This window comes from Amia ocellicauda, chromosome 21 (assembly GCF_036373705.1).
Source record: "Amia ocellicauda isolate fAmiCal2 chromosome 21, fAmiCal2.hap1, whole genome shotgun sequence".
In the NCBI taxonomy this organism is placed as follows: domain Eukaryota; kingdom Metazoa; phylum Chordata; class Actinopteri; order Amiiformes; family Amiidae; genus Amia; species Amia ocellicauda.
In genome coordinates, this window is record NC_089870.1 from 773,672 (window position 1) to 797,059 (window position 23,388).

Consider the following 23,388-nt stretch of genomic DNA (forward strand, 5'->3'; position numbering starts at 1 on the left):
AAACAAATGAGGGAATATTTTTGGAAGAATGGTGTTCATCCCTCCAGTAGAGTTTCAGAGACTCGTAGAATCTGTGCCAAGAACATTGAAGCTGTTCTGGTGGCTCGTAGTGGCCCAACACCTTATACAAAGATTTTTTTTGGCTGCACTTGGGGACTGTGCAGGATTGCTTTACAGGATGTTGTGAATTTGTCATGCCATTATTAAATACAATGCACATGTTGTTAAACAATACAAGCTTATATTTGTGTTTTATACCTGATGAATTGCTTTATTGCATCATAGTATTTTAATGCCACAATTAAATGTAATACTAATGTTTTACATTGCTTAAACAGCAGGATGGTTGTGATGTAACACGCCAATAATTCCGCCCTCGTATTATTATTATTAATTTTTTATTATTATTTTTATTTCTTGGCAGACGCCCTTATCCAGGGTGACTTACAACATAAGTGCAATGTTAATCACATCCAATCTCTGCCCCTAGATTGTATTTAATTTTGGCACTCTTCACATGGAACCACTGGGTAAAACAAAACAATGATGCAATGCAATGTGTATTTTACTACCATCGCGCTGCTTTATGCAATGTAAATCTAATTATGGCACGACAAATTCGCAAAATTCTGTAAAGCAATACGCCGATAACTGTTCTATTTCAACAAATTAATTGTTTTGTATTTTGGCACTACAAAGCTTCCATAGTTCAAAAGTGTCTTTTCAGGAGGCTCAATATGAATGCAGGTCTGCTTAAATTCTGCAAATCTACAGCTTCCCTATCACACTGTGAAAAGCCTGGAGGCCTCAGATTGAAATGCCGCTCCTGATTGCTGCAATGCTTGTCTCCTGGGAACACAAGCTGAGAATCTTACCAAGCCCCAGTCCCCAATGTGCCAGCTGATCAGCTGGGGGCAGCTTCTTTCCTTGCAGCGTTGCACAGTAGCTTCTTTAGGGAGAGAGCTGCAGGAAAAGTCCTGGAGCCGTGCACCAGAGGCCCCCAGGCAAACCACTGAGCGTGTCTGCTGGCCCTCTCCACAGCTGACAGAGCACTACAGGGACAGGAAATGCATCACAATACACAAGCACGCAGGACATGGCTACATACACTGACTAATGTAAACTAACTAATATAACTAATCTTTCTAATCTGATCTAACTGGCTATTTACCCCTGTTTATTTTAAACATTATTATAATAATTATCAATATGTTTCAATTATAATATTATAATTTGGGAGATGCCTTCATCCAAAGCCTTTACCCTCTCACCTGTGTCCAGGTACTGTAGCTCCAGGAGGCACACTGGCGCAGGTTGCAGGCTTGCTCTGAGTGGGGGCGGGCAGAAAAGGAAGCACACTGGGCTTCCTCCACCACATGGGAGCTGGAGCCGTCATGGGTCAAGCAGGACACACTGCGTCTCTGGACACCTCCGTCACAGGTGGTTGAGCATGCACTCCACTCGCCTGTCTTCCAGCTGGGGTAAGGGTGTGTTGAAGGGAGCACACCATTGGTTACAGATGTCATTCCACAGAGGAATTAGTAATTCCACACTAAACTACTCCAAGCTGCGCCCCCTTCACAGAAGCAGCAGCAGTGCAGGCTCAAGAGGATCGGGATTCATCCTCGCTCTGCCCTCGGGATCATACACTCTCAACCCAGCCCACTTCAGCCCCTCTGGCCTATTTTCTCTCTCTCTCTCCAGTGAGTGTTCCTGACATTCATACATTTCTCATGGAAAAGTGACAGAATTTAGGCACAACTGCTGTACTTTCTCATAACTGTCTTACTGTAAGGAATAAAAGACCCAGCACCAATACTATGCCAAACACTTTGTAAGGGCAGTCTAATGTTACTGAGCTCCTGATTTACCTCAGTGTAGTATTCGAGAGTAACCATCAACAGATATTAACACATACCTGTTGTATTAAGGGGGAAAAATATACAATATGGCTTTCAGATTTTTTTATTCCAGTCCAGTTTTTATTTTTCTAGTTTCAGAAAAAAATTGAATCTGAAAAAACTGAAACTGAAATTTCTTGAAATTTTCCTTAAAATTCTCCAGGTGGAAGACCTGCATCTCTTGAACGCAACTATCTGGCAAAGCCCTTGAAAATCAATCCTTTTAATATTGAATGCATCCAGCCTTTATTGTCATATCATAAGCCTCTGTAAATTAGGACCGCATTCTCCTCAGGTAAAAACTCATATGTTATTGGAACACTGCTTTGAAAGTTAAGGGGTTGACCTGGCTGGGTTGAGGTGCTATTTTGTTTCCAAAAGGAACCTACACCAGGCCCAGCTGTCACCCCCACAGCATTTACCCTGTCAAGCAAGCTTACTCCCTATAGAGGTACTCCAGCTACCACAGCTATGATAAATTCTGTGATGCACACCACCAGTTTGATGCAATTCAGCTTTTAACCAGGCTGAAGCAGACAAGCAATGCATGGTTATCATTAACAAATTATTACATATGCTTTCTTATAACATAGTGAGAACTTTCTAGCCAAATATTTAATGTGTAATGTCTTATTATGCATTATAATGATCTATTCAGGCTTTATAAATATTAAATAACTCCATTATTAAACATCTGTGAAAAAACTGTAAAACACTGGTAGATTAATATGTGAAGGAATAGTGTGGTCATCAATTTATGTATTAAATTGCAAACATTACAACAGCAAGATGCTTTTCGATGTGGAACTAACAATACTGAATAATATAATTATACAGTCTACAGATTAAACAGACTATACAGTACATTATATTTGTAGAATATTTCATCCTATTGGTATCTAAGAGACAGATTGTACATTTGGTTACAACCCATTCAATTAAGGCAAGGTACCACAGATTTCTATGCAGATATATTGATTACTGGAATTCAATATGAATAGGCTTTTATTTTCCTGGAATATACTTACATTAATTAATTAAACCATGATTTGATTAAGTTATTAAGTTGAGACACCATCAGAGCAGCCAGGCAAAAATCCATGTCAGACAATCCTGATCCAAGCATCAACGGAGAGGTTGCAAAAAGTGAGGGTGTGTGATTTCGGAATGGTTCCGCTTAAGTAGTCCCAGTATTGTGAGGTCACCCATAATCAGTGGCTTTGTATGTTAAAAAGGAAATTATTTTAATGAATTACAGATGTCTCTTTGACATCTCATTCACATTAATTATAAGGATTTACCTCTGAGATGGATTTTTGCCCCAGCACTAAATACAAGTGCTGCAACTAGAAAGCATTTTTTCCATGGAAACAGGAGGTTACATTTATTTCCATCTCCTGGGGCTTCCATATTATTGCAAAAACAGGAGGTGCTGGTTCTCCAGGACAGACGAGACAATAACATGTCTTCATAGCAGTTGCAATCAATTTAGAGGCACCAGCCAGAAATGTTTAATGAGGGACCACTTATTAGTGTAGGTCTTCATTACAATCAGACATTCTGCATCTTGTATTCACCTTAATTTCAAATGTGTGAACAGAATATGTTTATAGTGTTTCAAAAATAAAACGTTAACTCAGCATGACACAAACAGTCTGTCTGTCACAAACAGAGGACTCGTAAATTGGGATCATATATTTTTGCCAAGCCTGTAAACTGTTAGTATATGCTACACCGGGTTGTTAAGGTGATCATCTTGGTGTTTTAAAAGTTCTATTCTGAGTCGTACACCAACAATAGTTACTCACAATACATAAGAAACAGAGAAAGAGGTTATTATAGTCAGGCTTGGCACATGAATACAAGTTCAAGTGTTAAGATTGATTGTTCTGTCCTGAAGCCCCACAGTTCCCCTGTTTCCACAGTTTGCCTGTGCCCGGTCATTCTGTCAGTGCCGGCAGGTGTTACCTGTACACCCGCGAGATCAAGTGCTCTTGGTGCATCCACACCTGCGGCCGGTAGTAGTACGCCATCCTTTCAATGGGGAACAAATGAACAGAAGTGAGGCCCCAGCAGCCTCAGCAGGCTGCCTATCCCCACCTCCACCCAACAGTTGGAAGACACAAATGTGTTGTTGGGCCTACTGTTCAAAGAAGGGGTGGTCGTTTGTCAAAAAGCCAAAGAAAGGGTACATTCTGACCCTTGAAGGTATATAATGGTCATGTAATATAAAAATAGATAGTCTGAATGTTACCAGGATGAATCTTTTTAAGTTTCAGAACTACCGTGCCTATAAGAAGAGTTCAACCCCCTTGGACTTTTTCACATTTTGTTGTGTAACAACCTGAAATTGTGTGGCATTTAAATGGGATTTTTTCCCCTTTGCTCTACACAACCTACTACATACTTTCAATGTGAGAGGAGGGTGAAAAAACAAATCAATACAAAATTTTAACCTGAAAGGTCTTCTCTGGATAACTATTTACCCCCTTTGCTAAGAAACTCCTAAATAAGCTCAGGTACACCCAGTTGCCTTCAGAATTCACACAATTAATTGAATTTAGTCCATCTGTGTGCAATAAAAGTGGTTCATATGATTTCAGATTAAATACACGTCACTGTAAGGTCCAACACACTGAAAAAAAAATCAAGTTGTTACACATATATTTTACAAGTATTTGTAACTTGCAGTTATTTTAAGTTGTCAGTGCTTAATTTTATATAGTTTGTGGACCTTAAATCATTTAAGTACCTTTACAATTAAAAAATGTATACAATAAATAAATATACAATGTATATTTAAGCACTAACAACTTAAAATAAATGCAAATTATAAATACTTAAAAAATATATGTGTAACAACTTGACCAATATTTTTTAACTGTTTGTTTGTTTGTTTGTTTGTTTGTTTGTTTGTTTGTTTGTTTGTTTGTTTGTTTGTTTGTTTGTTTGTTTGTTTGTTTTACACCTTTTAGAACAGGCAGCACATAGAACTGCCAACTGCCAAACTCAGTATACAACAGGGGGGCTATTCTCAGCCTGAACACTTAGAGTCACGGTGGAACACAAACACAAGCATAGGCATAACACAATGGGAGACAGACAGGTAAACCACAAAACAGGGATACAAAGGAATACATTTATAACCATCAATAAACTGGACTGACCAATTTTAAGTCCTTAAGTCTATTTCCCAGCATCCCCTGCGGGAGTACCTGCATATTAATGACCCTGGGCGGCTCTGGCTTTCTATGACTGCCACACAATAATTAGACTATAATAACTGAATTTAAATTATACATTTTTACTCAAATTCTACACCACATTAAAGTGTTTATTGCTTAAAAGGTTGACTTTTATTAGTTTGTTTTAGTGAAATAATGAAGAAAGCATTAATTAGGCAGCAACTGAAGAACAGCTTCAAGAGTTTGTCATTTACTTTTCAATAAATCTTCATGGATTCAACATTCATGAACGTAGTGGATTCTGGGTATCAAACCAAGCAATTTACATGGTTCAAGTAACTAATTTAGCTGGGCAAACTAAAATAAATTAATTAAACATTACTTATTTAGAATCATTTTTCATTTTACTAGCTTTTCTTGTTTTCTTCAAACGTAAATATTTTAAGTAATTCTGATCTGTCACAACTTAAGTTTGTCTTACTTTTTTATTTGTATTATTTTACTTTTTTTATTTTAGTAAAGTAACAATGTTTTAAGTAATATTTAAGAATATTAAATATGTATAATTTACTTCACCCACAATTCATTTTTTTCAGTGCAGTTGGTTACTGCATTCCAAGAAAATATATTACCATGAAAGTCAATGAAGTGGAAGGTATAAAAAAAGTTTTTCTGTTATATTTAAGAAACGATCAGGGTTTCAATGTGATATATAATATTATATAATTGTATAATAAAATAAAACATTGTGCCTACCACAATTTTTTTGTTTGTACAGAAAATGTACTTTTGATTACTTTTATGAACTTGGTTTAAGTTTATCATTAGGAAAATTGAATGTGGAAATGGTCTCTTACAGAGTTTAGATTTGTATTTAATGTTGATAATGTTAAAAAACATAAATAAACAATACAGAGAAATGGAAAAACATAGCAGCTAAGCTTTAATGTTTGTAATCTGTTTTTTTTTCAAATAATCGTAAGTTAAATTCAGATTTGAATCTCGAAAATCTCGGACTTGGACTATGGTGACTCGGACTCGGACTCATACTTGGACCATGGTGACTCGGACTCGGACTCGGACCCGGACCCGGACCCGGACCCGGACCATGGTGACTCGGACTCGGACTTATACTTGGACCATGGTGAATCGGACCCGGACCCGGACCATGGTGACTCGGACTCGGACTTATACTTGGACCATGGTGACTCGGACTTGGACTTGTACTTGGAGCATGGTGACTCGGACTTGGACTTGTACTTGGACCATGGTGACTCGGACCCGGACCCAGACCCGAACCATGGTGACTAAGACTCGTAATTGGACCATGGTGACACGAACTCGGACTCGCACTTGGACCATGGTGACTCAGACTTGGACTTGTACTTGGACCATGGTGACTCGGAGTCGGACCCGGACCATGGTGACTCGGAGTCGGACTCATACTTGGACCATGGTGACTCGGACTCGGACCCGAACCATGGTGACTAGGACTCGTAATTGGACCATGGTGACTCGGACTTGGACTTGTACTTGGACCATGGTGACTCGGACTTGGACTTGTACTTGGACCATGGTGACTCGGACTCGGACTCGGACTCGGACTCGAACTATGGTGACTCGGACTCGGACTCGAACTATGGTGACTCGACTGCAAGTCTGGACATGACTAAAACTACGACTAAATAAAAAACTGATGACTAAATTAACATTGGTGATGATACAGAACGCTTACAGGATTTGTTTGGAAACAAATATTAAAGCTGCTGTAGGGTTTTGTTCAAAGTTTGGCAACTAAAAAACAGTTTTCAACCTCTGCAAGCTGGAGGTAAAGTGAAATTATGCCCTGTCCTTTTGAGATTTTACCATACATTTACAGTAAACATTTAAAAGGTTTGCTTTGTGCCTTTGTATTCTTCTGTCAAGTCTACTCACCGTTGCGTCTGTGGGCAGGGTTGCAGGTTGCAGGTGCGGTTACTCTGTGGCCTGGGACGTTCTACACACAGGTAATCTGGATAGGCCTCATTGTCTGTGGTACAGAATACCAGGCGAGACTGGTACCCTGGGGTTAAAACAGTGCAGTGCATTATTGGAACCAAAGCTAATGGTCTCCTCCTTTAACATGGCCTTTGCAAGACCTTGTTTAAATGTTTGGTCTGCCACAATGAGGAAGCAGTCAAAAGGTACACAATTCCCTGTCTTAATGTAGTTCAATCAATAGGATTTTTAACAGTTTCTTCGGGGCCGATAACAGCTTGAAACTATTTTTTGGGGTTGTACACATTAATTTCGTTGTTGTAGGGGATAAACAAAGCATCCAGCAGTGAAATGAAAACCATCACTGACTCCTCATGGAGTTTATTGTCACATGTGACTTGGCTCAGTGTGCAGATGCTGCTTGCCTGGAAATTCAAATTGATGCGCGCTTTAACAACTTCAGTACGCATACAAGAGGTACGCATACAAGTTGTCAATCAAACATTGAAAACAAACAAAATTAAAAGGAAGGTACTTTATTTACGACTGTTGCAGTATTATAAATAGCTAATTAGCACTTATATCCCGCAGACATTTTAGAGCTTTCAGACAGCAACATTTACTCACTGGATTCTTTTTTCTACCGATTAAATACTCAGTTTCCACCGGGATTATATAAATTATTTGATCGGAAAGTACAATAAATATTATTTATGTCCACTATGTAGTTTAGTAGTGAAGAATAACAATTGCTGCGTTTATGACTTTATTGTACACTTGGAGCAGCGTGGGCATTTAAATCAGTACAATTTTTACATTTGGATCTTTTCTAATTTCTACCGAGTTATTTGCACAAGTCTTTTATTTGTAGATTCATATTTCTGTATATGAACCTGTTCATGTTTATTTTTGTAAATAAAGTGCGTGGATTAAAAACAATGATCGTTGGTGTACACTATATTATTCCAGAATTGTTTTCTAATGTTTCCTTGCTAATCCGGTTGTAAAATAACAGCAGCCACCTATATTACTTTTAAATGCGACATGAAAATCTATAATAAAAGTACTACAATGCATAGTGCAGTCTCGTGTTTATTTTATGTTTCCATCTACATGCGTTTTTTTGAGAAATAAGAAAGCACTTCTACTAAAAAAAAAAAAATCTACAAATGGTAAGCGAGTCTTGCGTCTCTGTTTTGGAAGAGCCAGTGACTGAGCCTGTGTGAGAGTGAGGGTCAGTCAGGTGAACAGGATTCTGGGTATCAAACCAAGCAATTTACATGGCTCAAGTAACTAATTTAGCTGGGCAAACTAAAATAAATTAATTAAACATTACTTATTTAGAATCATTTTTCATTTTACTAGCTTTTCTTGTTTTCTTCAAACGTAAATATTTTAAGTAATTCTGATCTGTCACAACTTAAGTTTGTCTTACTTTTTTATTTGTATTATTTTACTTTTTTATTTTAGTAAAGAAACAATGTTTTAAGTAATATTTAAGAATATTAAATATGTATAATTTACTTCACCCACAATTCATTTTTTTCAGTGCAGTTGGTTACTGCATTCCAAGAAAATATATTACCATGAAAGTCAATGAAGTGGAAGGTATAAAAAAAGTTTTTCTGTTATATTTAAGAAACGATCAGGGTTTCAATGTGATATATAATATTATATAATTGTATAATAAAATAAAACATTGTGCCTACCACAATTTTTTTGTTTGTACAGAAAATGTACTTTTGATTACTTTTATGAACTTGGTTTAAGTTTATCATTAGGAAAATTGAATGTGGAAATGGTCTCTTACAGAGTTTAGATTTGTATTTAATGTTGATAATGTTAAAAAACATAAATAAACAATACAGAGAAATGGAAAAACATAGCAGCTAAGCTTTAATGTTTGTAATCTGTTTTTTTTTCAAATAATCGTAAGTTAAATTCAGATTTGAATCTCGAAAATCTCTAAAAAAAAATAAATCTACAAATGGTAAGCGAGTCTTGCGTCTCTGTTTTGGAAGAGCCAGTGACTGAGCCTGTGTGAGAGTGAGGGTCAGTCAGGTGAACAGCAGCTCTGCCCTCAGGCCACAGCTGACATGCCTCTCAGGCACCTGCAGATTAATTTACATATCTACACATTCTACAGCTAGCAGTTATATCTGAAAATATCTAAAGTACACAAAGTTTGTTATTACTGGCATTTCATTATTTGTAGTTTATTTTCAGCAATTATCTAAAAAGACTAATGTTGAATTAATGCTGCAGTTCTTTCAAAACCTTTTATAACTCCCAAATTTCTAATCCAATTTAAAAAAAAATCCAGAATTTATTTTATTATTTTTTCATTTTGAATTGATCTATTTTATTTATGTTATTTATTATATTTTATACATTTTTTTAGTTCATACTGTAATTTATGTTGATAATAAAGTTCAAAGTGTTGCAATTTTACATTGAGTGCTATATATTTGATGCAATATATTGATTTTATTGTTAAAAAGTGTGGGGGGGGTGGGAATCAGCTGATTAATCAGATATCGGCTTTTACCCCCAACCTAATTATTGTTATCGGTATCGGTTTTGAAAATCCACTATCAGTCAACCTTTAGTTTCTTCTAGACTGTTAGGTCTTGCAGTTTAATTAACTTGCAATACTTTGACTTCAGACAATATACAACAGTAAAATAAAAAATAAAAAATAAAAAATGAATTTCATAAGCCACTATTATGTTAGTGGAACAGTTCATTATGTGATGCCATATAAAACCTCCTGGACCATATCCTACACGAGTTGCAACTCTACTATAAGGCTACTATTAACAAATAATGGCACTGTATATTAAATATCAACTGTATAGTTAGGACTGGAATACATTCTAGTGATTACATTTAAAAAAATGCAAAAGGATGTCTGTAATTTTGAATGATGAGGATCGTTTTCAGTCTTATTTGAACAGCGATAGTGTGTTCTGCTTTGGAGCCCTACCTGCGCCACATTCCTTGCTGCATTCAGACCAGGACCCATAGCTCCAGAAATAGCCCTCATTCAGGCTGCGGGAAGGTAGATAGTACTCGTAATCCACCCCCTGGTTCTGCTCCTGACTGATGAGCTGAGAGAATAGAGAGGCCAACTGAATACTAATAAAAATATATATATATTTTTTTGGTTTTTGAATAAAACCTCTTATAAGCCAAATCACAGAATGGGCTTGATTTATGAGATCATCCTAACTAAACAAGGATGTCTGGGTGCTTAGACTAAGCAATGATAGAAATAGCCTCTGGCAGCAAACAAAAAGGCCAAACCTAGCTTGCCTTATTTAAACTGAGCATAAATATGCATTTCAAATCTAACTAGCCTGTTCCCATTATTTTGTTTCTTACTGCATGTAGACGAAGTACAAGAAACATACCACAGGGAAGTGAAGTTGTTACTATTGCATTTCAACCTGTACATGTCTGTGTGAGCACCCCCACATTGCTCTATATCAGGGGTTTTCAAACTGGGCCTGGAGTACCCCCTGCCCTGCTGGTTTTTGTTCAAACCTACGTCTTATTTACTGAATTGAATGGTATATTGCTTTGTTAGGTCAATTAAGGATTCAATTAAGCAATTAAGACCTCAGTTGGAACAGAAACCAGCAGGGCAGGGGGTACTCCAGGACCCTGCTCTATATGAAGAAGTAAGTGTGGGAACAGAGCTTGTTCGATATATTGACTATATACATACAGCCCAATACTGATATGCTTGTCTTATCCATCATATACCAAACAAACAGGTTTTGTAGGCTTCTGTTTATAAATTGATAACTAAAAGACTGAAAAGTTGTATTTTTGACCAAACAAGACCAAAATACAGAGTTTTAGGGCTTGCATTCAACAATAATAAGAAACCACAGAAAAACAATACATAAGTTACATTGCATACCGATTCTTCAAACAGTGTTGGAATTCCCAAACAAACGTTCCTGTTGATTTTCCTTCAATTAATGATTCCCTGTTTCACAGAACAACCAGTAAACATATTCAGCATATTCAGCCCCTATAGTATAGAATCTTAAATTAACAATGGTATCTCACCTCTATGACTAGAGGTTCTGTGGTGGGGCCCCTGCCTCTGATGGTCTCTGGGGCCACGTCTCCCTCAGCTCCACGCTCATAGTGCAGTACAGTGCTGGCAATGTGAGATGTTCGGATGTAGTCGATGGCCCAGTGTCCATTCAGGTAGTACTCCCCACGTACGTTCTTAATGGCTATGAATATCAAACACTTTCCTATAAGGTATTTCCTGGTGTTAAACCTAAGGATCTGTCTACTTCTGAGATGGGTAGGAATTAAATAACAAAGTGATCAAAACAAATAGGGAGTGGGGTTTTTTTCTATTATTAGTGTAGTATTAGTATTATTTTGAGTTTGCTATTAAACCTTTTTGAAAAATAAACATTTAATAAAAAAACTAAAAAAAAATGTAATCTAATGAAATATTTAAATAAAATTGTTCTTAATCACAAAGATAATTTAAGTAATTGATGTCACTTCCAAAATGTATTACTCTGTATTAATTATATGCACACATGACATGAAACCCTCTGCTTCCAGTTAGTCATGGTATGGTCCGCTTTGCATTTTAAAGATTTGTCATGTAAAGCATTATTGCAGCTGTTGTAGCTACTTCAAAATGAATTGTACCTATTTTATGCAGTTAAATCTTGTGTGGTAAGTTATTTTAACAAAGATTGAATCACCTGCACTGAATATACTTTCCTATATGACTATGTGCTCTACTCTGCCTTTTATTATTAAGCATGACAACAATAAACATAATTGTCCTACCTACTGTTATAAATACTACAGTTACTGTATTCACCCCACTTGTGGATTTACACAAACTCGTTCCCTTCATTTACCCACGAAGTTCCTGGTCGGTGCTACCTCTCGGATGCGGATGCTGGTTGCTCCAACAGGGATGATAAACATCTGATTATAGCCTGGAGATTAAAGGAAAGACAGTGAGATATTATATATATATATATATATAATGACCACCTGATGAATACAACTAGATGAAATGCATTGTGTGTGTGTAATTGGATCAAAATATGTTTTACTTTCATTGAAGTTCAATTTCTAAGTAGTGTGGATCATTGGGAACAAGTGCAAAGTGTGCGTCCCAGTCTCTCTCTAATCTGTTCTGGGATGAAGTGAGAAGGGAGACACGAATAGCTTTAAAAAAATACATATATATGTCATGGTCCCCTAGCTATCCCCACTAGGGGCCGCCAATTCCCTGCCTTCTCCCTGCTTTCTTCACTCTGTCAATTAACATTCCGGTCACCCATGTGCACTCCTGTTCCATCCCTCTGTTCCCATTCGCCCTGCACCTCCCAAGCCTGGTTCCTGCTCCCCCTTATAAACCCCTCACTGCCCTCAGGGCGAAGTTTTGCCAGTCCCCACTGCAATTCCGAGCCCTGTTCCTCCAAGGGAATGTCCTACTGAGAGACTGAGGGAACTGAACCTTTTCACCCTGGGACAGAGGAGACTATGTGGAAACTTGATTCAAGTCTTCAAAATCATGAAAGGCATCGACCACATCAAACCAGAGGAGCTTTTCCAGATCAGCAGGGACACACAGAACCGGAGACACAAATGGAAATTGGGCTTCAAGGCATTCAAGACAGAAAACAGGAGACACTCATTCACACAGAGAGTTGACAAACTCCCCAGCAATGTGGTTGAAGCTGAAAACTTGGGAACATTCAAAAATAGACAGGATAGGTTCCTTGGATCACTAATGCCTCGGTTCCACTGGCTTAAGCGTCCGTGCTGTGCCGTGCCGGAGTCCCAGAACTTTTTTTGTAAATCCAGGCCGCTGTGAAGTCTGTCCCTCTGATGGGAGGAGCAGAGACTATGGGTTTGGTTTGTGTTTCGTTTTAAAAACGGAGACAGAGAACAACACTACGAGCGATACAGCCTTACATGGAGAGGACTTTTGTGTCTATTTTATACATGTTTCTGTTAAAGAGATATTAGGAAGAGCTAAACATGTATAGACAACATTATATCCAGACAAGCACGTCCCCATAAGAATACATTTCCATGTTCAACAATAACAATACATATTTGCTATTTAGTATTATTATCATCGTCATTTGTGCTAGTATATATGTATTTTAAACGGCACAACGTGACTCTCTTAACTTATTACTCTTTCTGCAGATTTGTAACTGGTTATTCATTCATTTAACTTGAAAATGGGCACACGTTAACTGAATCATGTTCGCCTTCATATTGATTGTCTGCGGATTGTCCTGCACACCATTCACAAAACGACCAGCCAGCTGTTCATAAAATGTTAATAAAATCGTCTGCTACCAATCTGATTATTATCCTTCAGTTTATTTTTCACTAGTCACGGCACTGCACCGGTCCTTTTTAATACTCTTGGATATTAACTGTAAGCAGTCATTGTTTCTGTACGTGGATTTCACTCCATGCTGCTAATAAAACTGTAATTTCTTTGTGATCCCACAAGGCATTTGAGATTATATCTTCCGACATAATGTAGCTGATCTCTTCCCTATCTGTCTGCAAGTCTTCCCTGTCTGTCTGCAAGTCAAGCACACATCTCGCTGCTGAAAGAGAAGTATTTCCTTAGTGGTCGTGATAGATGCTTACGGCCACGTCTGGCAGCAGATAGTTAACAGTCCACAAAACCGTCCGCCAGTGGAAACAGGGCATTAGTTATTAATGGACACCAAACGAGCATGATGGGTCGAATGGTCTCCTGTCGTTTGCAAACCTTCTTGTGTTCTTATGTTCTTATATAAAGAAACGTTATCTTGTTATTAGTAAGACAGATTTGTTGATGAATATAGACTTACCAGGGACTTGCAGGGATACTGTGATGGGTAGTGGCATAGTCGCTGAGGGGAGGTCGATGTGCTGACCTGGGGGCAAGGTTGTGTGGACAGACTGTCAACCAGGGGGGTGGGGGTTTTGGATCAATCAGTGGCTGGTGTATGTACAGTAGGCTCCGGGGGCACAATCAGATTGAGGTCACTTGTGAGAGGTGGAGAGGGGACGGGGAGGGCTCTTAGAACCAAATGGCAAAGGGATGCAGCTTAATGTATTATTGTGGGGATATGGTCCTTAAATAAATGCCCTGTAGTTGCTATATGAAAGGCAGCTTTCCCTGCAGCCTTCCTACCTTTAGGGAGATTAAGCACACTGAAGGTCTTTCTGACCAGGTAGCAGCTCTGTCCATTCCCCCCACACACCAGACAGGGGTCCTCCTTCTGAGGTGACTCTAGCATGTTGTCACAACCCACTGGCTAAAGGGAAGAACAGCTGACATCATTACCCTCATAATGTTCTATTTTCTTGTCCAACAGTGTTGGAGAGCTGCCCATGAGCATAAGGACAGCACAATGTCTTACCACCTCCTTACCTGTTTCTATATTCTGTTCTTCTCTTATACACTTATGTTGTATAGTGCCCTTCTTATTCCTGTAATGTTGTGCATATGCACTGTATTGTATGTTGAAAAAACAATAATGCTGCCTTATCTGCTTAATGCCTTATTAATTATAATCTTCACTAACTACAAGACTCTGACTTTGAATAGATGGTCTCACCAACTTTATACCAGAATGGCTGACATCTTCATGCCCTGTCCCTTATAAAGACCTGCTTTCCCAATAACCATACTCCTTGAGGTTGGTTCTAAATTTCAGTTATTAATCTTAGTTGCATGATCAAAAACTTTAAAGCTTTAATGGGAAAGAAAGAAAAAATGATTAGACAGAAAACAGAGAAGCATCTTAGCATCTTCTTGGTGATAGTCAACATGGGTTTAGACGAGACAGATCATGTCTTACAGTTCATTGAACACGAAACTGCAGCTGTAAATCACATGAAAGCATATGATATGATATACTTAGATTTTCAGAAAACTTTTGATAAGGTTCCACACCAAAGACTGATCCTCAAATTGGAAGCTGTAGGCATTCAGGGTAATGTAAGTAGATGGATTATGAACTGGTTGATGTATAGGAAACAGAGGGTGTCGATTAGAGGAGTTGCTTCTAACTGGAGTGAGGTTGTTAGTGGAGTTCCACAGGGATCAGTACTAGGGTCTTTGCTTTTTCTAATCTATATTAATGATCTGGACTCTGGGATAGTTAGCAAACTTGTCAAATTTGCAGATGATACTAAAATAGGTGGCTCGGCATATACAATCTTGGCAGCACAGGCTATTCAAAGGGACTTAGATAATATTCGGTTGTGGGCTGACACCTGTCAGATGAAATTCTATGGGAGGAATAGAACTAGATGAACTAACACATGAGAAAAAGACCTAGGAGTCTATGTGGACTCCTCACTTTCTCAATCCAAACAATGTGGGGAAGCAATAAAAAAGGCAAACAGAATGTTAGGGTATATTGTCAAAAGTGTAGAATTTAAAACAAGGGAAATAATGTTAAGACTGTACAATGCACTAGTTAGAGCTCATCTGGAATACTGTGTACAGTTCTGGGCTCCACACATCAAGAAAGATATCGCTGCTCTAGAGGCAGTTCAGAGGAGAGCAACCAGACTTATTCCAGGTCTGAAGGGAATGTCCTACTGAGAGACTGAGGGAACTGAACCTTTTCACCCTGGAACAGAGGAGACTAAGTGGGGACTTGATTCAAGTCTTCAAAATCATGAAAGGCATCGACCACATCAAAACAGAGGAACTTTTCCAGATCAGCAGGGACACACGCACCCGGGGACACAAATGTAAATTAGGCTTCAAGGCATTCAAGATGGAAAACAGGAGACACTTTTTCACACAGAGGGTTGTCACAATCTGAACAAACTCCCCAGCGATGTGGTTGAAGCTGAAAACTTGTGAACATTTAAAAATAGACTGGATGAGCTAAATGAGCACGATGGGTCAAATGACCTGCTCTCATTTGTATTTTGTATGTATATTGCTTGTGCAGATATGGGTTATAAAAGAAATATTTATCAAGAAACAATTTTGCTAGAATCTAAACCTTAATAATAAGAACAACTTTAATTTTTGTAGAGTAATCTACACATATATTTATCCATCTCAGTTCCAAATAAATTTACAATCACCAATTAATATTGTTAATGCTTGGCTCACCTCTATGACCCTTGTACTAATAGGGTGACATGTAGATTAGGGTTGTCTCGATTAATCGGGTATATTAACTAATGAATTGATCGATGATCAATATTTTCTCTATTTAATCGAGCAGATTTTTATTTTCATTAATTATAATGACTGGCGATTATACGGTTAACACTAGAAGCACTGACAAACTACCTACAAGAGCCAAAACTGCTAATTTTAACCAATAGCTCTTCAAACGTTGTGGTATAATGAAAGTCAAATAAAAGTATCACAAATGGAGTAGGGTATTTAAATGTAAATATGAACGTAAAACATTAAAATGATTGGTATAAATAACATCAAAAAAAATAAATTCTCTAAACGCACAAAATGCACGGTCAGAACAAATAAATGAAACAAGTGTTTATTTGTGGCATAATCACTCTGTGTGTACTCAATCTGACTATAGTTGTAAGAAGACACTTGTAATGCTATACAATGCGTGTGTTTTTCAAGCCCATGAAAGACTGCAGACAGGTAGAATTTGTGACTTGAACTTGATTTGCATTTATGAAACTAAAATGCTGCATATTTAATACATATATGTAGGAAAAGTCAAGAATGGGAATACACAGTGTATTCAGCAACACAGAGTAATTCAAATGAAATCATTCAAGCTTAGCAGCCCTGTGCTCCTAGTGTTACATTTTAAAGGCGAATCATGCAAGATAGCACATCACGAGAGCTACAGTATAGTATCCGCACACAAACTGGAGGCTTACAAGGGAAAACTTTCGATCAAACTGGATTCGTAAGGAAACATTGATGAGAAATGAAAGGTTTTCTGTTTCATTTGCAAGCAATGCTTTTCAATGTACTTTACAGTATCATTTGTGAGCAAAACATGCATTTGCAGTAAAGATTATAATTCAGTTTGCTCATTATAATTTATATATTTTTTTCACCATTCCCATTCAGCGTTGTTATACTGCAATATCAATGCCTAGTATTTATTAAAGTATTATTGTGTGGCACAACCACTTAAGGACTGTTACACTTATATTAATAAGTGCCCGATTAATCAACTAATGCCCATTGATTAACCAATCAAATATTTTAATTGACTGACAGCCCTAATGTAGATGCATACATGCATCTCCTGAAATGTGAACGGTCAAGCTGAAAGTTAAATTTATACTCCAAATTAATGGTGTCAATAGCACACAAGCGTGTTATTTGGAGGACTAATGCCACTGTTCCTGATAACACAGATCTCACAGACATGCAGTAAGCCAAATGGCTGTCTAGCCATGAGCCAACTCAATTCTAGCAGAGGTTGGCACTCCAGAGGTGGAAATTTGAGTTAAAATAGTCTAGTGTGCAGGATTTTTTTAATCAATATAGCAAAGAGTTGTTACAAAGACAATAGACTGTTTACAGCCCACATAATAGGTGATGTATCTCTCCACAGCTAAATAAAAGGTTAAGGAAGGTATCTATTTAGAGGGCAAACAGCTCCAACAATGGAAGTTGTGTCTACCAATGAGAAGGACAGTATTATCAAGAGCACTGCCAAAGGGCATTGCAAACTGTCCATTTACAAAAAGTAGAAACAGAAGGTCTGTCATTGCATATTATAGACTTGACACTGACAACAGCTCCTCAGCTTACATGCAGTTGTGACAGATATCAAAACTGAATAATTTTTCACTATATCAAACAAAGAAAAATTATATATAACTCTCTCATGCTTGAATCACTGAATATTTATACAGAATAATTAATATGAACAGAGCTCATTTCAGAGTGTAAAATCTGGTAGATTAGCAAATGTAATCTTTTCAGACTACATCTGTAAACCCTACAAATCTTCGCCGATGACATTTACTGCCTGTGTACTTGCACAGCTGCCTATGTTTTCTGACTGATGTTTTCCCTGCATGCCTACTGAATCACTTTTATTTATGGGCAATTTGAAATGTATTCCTTGTATGGTACTGCACTTTCAATCTTTGTAGGCACTTTTTGTTGTTTTTCATTGTTTTGTCTAATGTTTTATCTAATGTTGAAAACATAGTATTGTATTCATGGAAAATAGTCTATGTAGCCATTGCCCTTATGAAAAAGAAATGCCATGCAGTACATGATAATTATACATAAAGCTTATATTTATGGCTATCACTAATGACTATTTTGGTAATCAAGTATTCTGTCGATTATTCTGATAATTAAAACAAAACAATACTTTTTCTTAAATGCTTCATTGCAACATTATTCTTGTTTTTCAATATAAAAGCACACTGTCAATGTATGTTGAGCTTTACTGTTTCTAACCAATATCAAAGAGTGAGTGTGAGTGTTAACCAATCAAAAAGCTTTAAAAACAGACTGTATTTGTTTTGGTAAAAAAATAATAACCTGTCAGTCTTAGGAGATGGGAAAAATGCCAGCATGCTAAAAGTCATCACTAAATGAGAGTCAAATGAGGGATGATGTTTTGAACATTTTACTACTTCTGAGACCGATACAACTTAATTATGCATTTTTTTGTATTTTAAACTTTTAATTGGGCACATTGACAGTTATGACAGCAATTTGATAGGGGGTTTATGTCAAGAATGTAGATGCAAGGGGTTTTAACATGTTTCTAGTTTATTTCTAGTTATTCCCCTTTTCAAACCAAATAACAGAATTGACACAAAAGAAAACCACTAAGATTAAGAAATACACAGAATGAATAGTCCGAGATTTAATCAACACAGCAACCCAACTGTTTGTTTTATGTATTTAAAATCTGGGGATTCGTATATATATATATATATATTTTTTTTTTTTTTTTTTTTAAGCGTTTATAAGCAGGGTTAATTTTGAAAACAACGTTATTTTGAGTATAACAATTGCATCTGTACAATATAGGTTTCTTAGCTAATACACATTTCTGTATTAATTCCAAAAATGATTTATAGAAAGAAATACAAACTTAAATGTCTTGCGTTTCTTGTGATATATAGGTTTCATATGATCATTATAGTTATGTATGTAAAATTAAGTAATTTGCTGCACTATATCAAGCGTTGTAGTCCCAACACGTAGTGCGGCTGTCAGCTTCGTGCTCTGAGGGTTAATAGAACAAAGCCTCGAGGCAGTAAATTGTTATCGAGGATTTTTTGTAATTTAATTACTTGAGTTACTCGATGAATTTTGACAGCCCTACTTATATTTATTGTACTCTTAAAGTGTAGTTATTATTCATAAAGGAGCATGCAGCAAATAAGTAACAGGAGGATAGATTATATGACCTGGGAGCGGCCATTTCACTGACCTTGCAGACCCCCTCCACACAGACATCCTTTCTGCCCGGGTGACAGGGCGTCCCGTCCACCACTGCCTGGCGGTGGCGGTAGTAGAAGTTCTCCCCTTTGGGAATGCAGTTCAGCTCGCATTTGTTGTCAGCTGAGTGGAAAAATGCATAAGTTCACAAATATACAACTTTAGTACTCAAAGATAGTCAAGAGTACTCCAGACGTGGGGGCGTAGTTATAGAATCCAAGTCTTTATCTGCTGGCTTCATACACTTACATCTTATCTACTATGCATAATCACACACATCTTCACATAACATTGTTACTCTGCTGTAAAAAGCTTTAGACTCCACCTGGTATACCTCGGTGAAGCTTTTCTTAGAATGGCTGTCCTACCTCCATAATAGGGAAGCCACTTGTATCGTTTGCCCTGGAAGTCGATGCCATCGAACTGGGAACACTGCTCCTCTCGGAAATCCCTGGAGCCTTCAGGACAGTCCTGGAAAGTGCACAAGACCTCCTTCAACACAGCACAGGGCCACAGAACCAAACAACACTACCACAACTGCCAACTTTATACCTGTGGGCTGGTGGACCTCAGGCATAATACAAAATATATATCAATATATTATCTCTCGGCCCGGCCATTTGACTTTTCGACTTTTAATGGGGGGGCTAGTAAGTTGTACGATGCGGACTGGCCCACTGGTCCATCTCTCCCTCTGTGCAGCAGCTGCAGCCCACAGACACACACACACTGACAGTGATGTAGCCACGGGACATTGATGTAGTTATCAAGGGAAGTCCGCTTTATTTTTAAGAAATATTGTGGAAAAGCAACACTGTAAAAAAACACAAAAGGTTAAGGGAGAAAAAAGGAAAGTCCCTTGAGTCAGATGCAGCCAAATGTAGGAAGTTAACAGATGTATTTGGTAGTAGTACTGCAATTAGTGCCAATGCCAACAACCTGCATGTAGTAGTCAATGCCGAGGAGGATGTGTAGCAGAAGGAGGAGGCAAAGTCAGCATAGCCAACACAATTGTGAGTCTAGCAGCACAAGGAAGGTCAGTTCCGTGGGTGCAGGCGAAGCGGTAGGGGATGGGGAGCCAGGGAGGGGGACAGACATCTATATGACAATTCAGTATACATTCTGTACAGTTTAGAGTGTGATCTGTAGCACTTTGAGTCTGAACATAGTGCTGGAATTAAGCTGATGGGACACCATTCTACATCTTGCTAGAAAAATGTGTTGTAGAAATGACATGGATTCAACATTTTTGAGCACCTTTGTTGCTGCAACATTATCAAATGAGTTTTGATTTTGTAGAAAGCAATCTTACCTATTAGAATTTATAACCAATCAAAGTTGTGAGAAACGTCATGTGACTACCTTCTTCGCCACAAGAAAATTTGAATAAAAATGGATGAAACCGCTGTGGGACACGTGTCAGGGAGACTCTTTTCGATTTTTTAAGGGTGTATATATTAGGGGTGTAATGGTACACATATCCATACCGTACCGTTCGGTTCGGTACGCGTGAGTATAGTGTAGTTTTAACCATGCACGTTACTTTTTTGTAAAATTGTAAATTCCAAGTTTCCCCCGGGAGACGGATCTCGGAGCCGTAACTAGCCATAGCAATTGAAGTAGCCTAGCATATGTGATGCAGCCTCGTAAATAAATACGGCGAATGCAAACGACAAGCCAGAGCTTGAGGACCCTCCCGTGTCCTTCAGGTCTCCGGCTTTCCAGTTTCCAGGGTGCCAGCACTGTTACACTGAAATCGGGCATGTCGCTGGCAGTACGTCGAACATGATTACTCATTTGAGATGGCATCATCCACATGTGAATATCACTGGAACAAGGAGAGAACACTGCAGTGCAAACCCTGCTCCCCGTGGCATTTAAGCAACCTCTCCCTGATAATTCAGACCGGGCAAAAGCAATAACTAAAGCCATAGGTGTTTTTATCTCAACAGATCTGTGACCATACTCCGTTGTAGAGCATACATTTTTTAAACACGTTGAAAGTTTATTTGAGAACCTTCAGATGCACTTTTAATTCTGTTAGTAGTTTGCATGTCTGACTGACATTTTAAATAATACCTATACCCATAGGCGCTGAGTTTTGAAATTCTCAGGGGGGTGGGGGGGGCTGAGTTACTAACCCTAACCCCCTAACCTCAGAAATCAATATAAAAAACGCTGCTTTTATTTTATAGCTACATTCTAGGCCAGACCGGTCAGGCTGGATGATGTTGCAGGCAGCATAACGTTCACCATGTCGTCTCCAGACTCTTTCACGTCTGTCACATGTGCTCAGTGTGAACCTGCTGTCATCTGTGAAGAGAATGGGGCACCAATGGAGGATCTGCCAGTTCTGGTGTTCTCTGGCGAATGCCAATCGAGATGCACAGTGCTGGGCTGTGAGCACAGGTCCCACTAGAGGACGTTGGGCCCTCATGCCACCCACATGGAGTCTGTTTCTGACAGTTTGGTCAGAAACATGCACACCAGTAGCCCACTGGAGGTCATTTTGTAGGGCTCTGGCAGTGCTCCTTCTGTTCCTCCTCACACAAAGGAGCAGATACCAGTCCTGCTGCTGGGTTGATGCCCTTCTACGGCCCTGTCCAGCTCTCCTCGTGTAACGGCCTGTCTCTTGCTCTCCTCCATGCTCTAGGGACTGTACTGGGAGACACAGCAAACCTTCTTGTGACAACACGTATGGATGTGCCATCCTGGAGGAGCTGGACTACCTGTGCAACCTGAATGGTACTGCCTCATGCTACCAGTAGTGACAAGGACACTAGCAAAATGCAAAACTAGAGAAGAATCAGTCAGGAAGGATAAGGAAGGAGCAATTGTCTGTGGCCACCACCTGCAAAATCATTTCCTTTTTGGGGGTTGTCTTGCTGTTGCCTCTCCAGTGCACCTGTTGTCACTTTCATTTGCACCAAAACAGGTGACATTGATTCACAATTGCTTCCTAACTGGACAGATTGATATCCCTGACGTTTAATTGACTTGGTGTTATACTGTGATGATTACATGTTCCCTTAATTTTCTTGAGCAGTGTACATGCTCTATACAGTATAGATCAGTGTCCCATATTCCATATTCTATCAAATTGTAGACTGGGGTCCCCTCAGCTACTGTACATCAACAGCTGAGATGCAGCTAGGTGGTGGTATTAGGGGCTGGTGTGTGAACGTAGGGGCGTTGGAGTATTCGCAGGCTGGTTGTGATGGGCCAGTCTGGGTTAATGTTGAGGGCCATTTTTTTGTCCCAGTCTGTCCCTGCACTATAGTAAATATTAACATTCATACAAAAGTGTCAATAGCAGATGTAGTTTTAAACCCAGAGGTCAACAACTATACTTTCCCTATATGAAACATCAAGTAATAGTTTACTGAAGTGCTTATAGTAGTACTTACTACTGCTTTTAAAATAATCATTTCAACATAAACTATGGTATAAAATTAAAATTTTTGTTATCTTTCAAGTCGGAAGCACTGCCCAAGGGGGAGGGGTTTCTGCGCACTTCCGCGGGAACCCGATCGAAACGTCACTCTATCAAAGCTGCCATTGGCCCCTGCGCTCGTCACTCAGAACATGTCCCTTCCCACTTCCTGTTCTATAAAATGTGATGTCAGCGCAGGATCGTCCTCTTTTGCTCTTCGCTTGACTCAGGACCGTAAGCTCTCTGTGTCTGTGTTTGTAATAAACATTCAAACTGCGTATTTCGGCTGGCTGACTCACTTCATAGTGTAGTTCACCACTGTTTTCGCTATACATCGGGGGGACCTCGGGGGTGCTGGATCTCCGCCTCTCCCCGAGCCCCTCTGTCTCCTCCTCCAGGATGGTAGTGCTGGGGACAGCCAAGCCTCCTGTACCAGTG

At 38.7% G+C, this 23,388-nt stretch overlaps 1 protein-coding gene across 5 annotated transcripts in view; it reads right to left on the reverse strand.

The window, feature by feature from the left end:
• Positions 1 to 23,388, reverse strand: part of LOC136717292 (papilin) — a 117,005-nt gene that overhangs the window by 41,774 nt on the left and 51,843 nt on the right. For 4 of the 5 annotated variants that reach the window (XM_066694843.1, XM_066694841.1, XM_066694842.1 and 1 more), the window contains exons 5-14: positions 19,886 to 19,988; positions 19,510 to 19,640; positions 14,271 to 14,394; positions 11,971 to 12,051; positions 11,144 to 11,316; positions 10,050 to 10,173; positions 7,022 to 7,148; positions 3,870 to 3,935; positions 1,272 to 1,476; positions 876 to 1,052 (exon numbers count right to left, since the gene is read on the reverse strand). In XM_066694843.1, coding sequence (XP_066550940.1) covers positions 876 to 1,052; positions 1,272 to 1,476; positions 3,870 to 3,935; positions 7,022 to 7,148; positions 10,050 to 10,173; positions 11,144 to 11,316; positions 11,971 to 12,051; positions 14,271 to 14,394; positions 19,510 to 19,640; positions 19,886 to 19,988 — 1,311 coding nt within the window. The remainder of the gene's footprint in view (positions 1 to 875; positions 1,053 to 1,271; positions 1,477 to 3,869; positions 3,936 to 7,021; positions 7,149 to 10,049; positions 10,174 to 11,143; positions 11,317 to 11,970; positions 12,052 to 14,270; positions 14,395 to 19,509; positions 19,641 to 19,885; positions 19,989 to 23,388) is intronic. The other variant, XM_066694844.1, reaches the window with a different exon arrangement.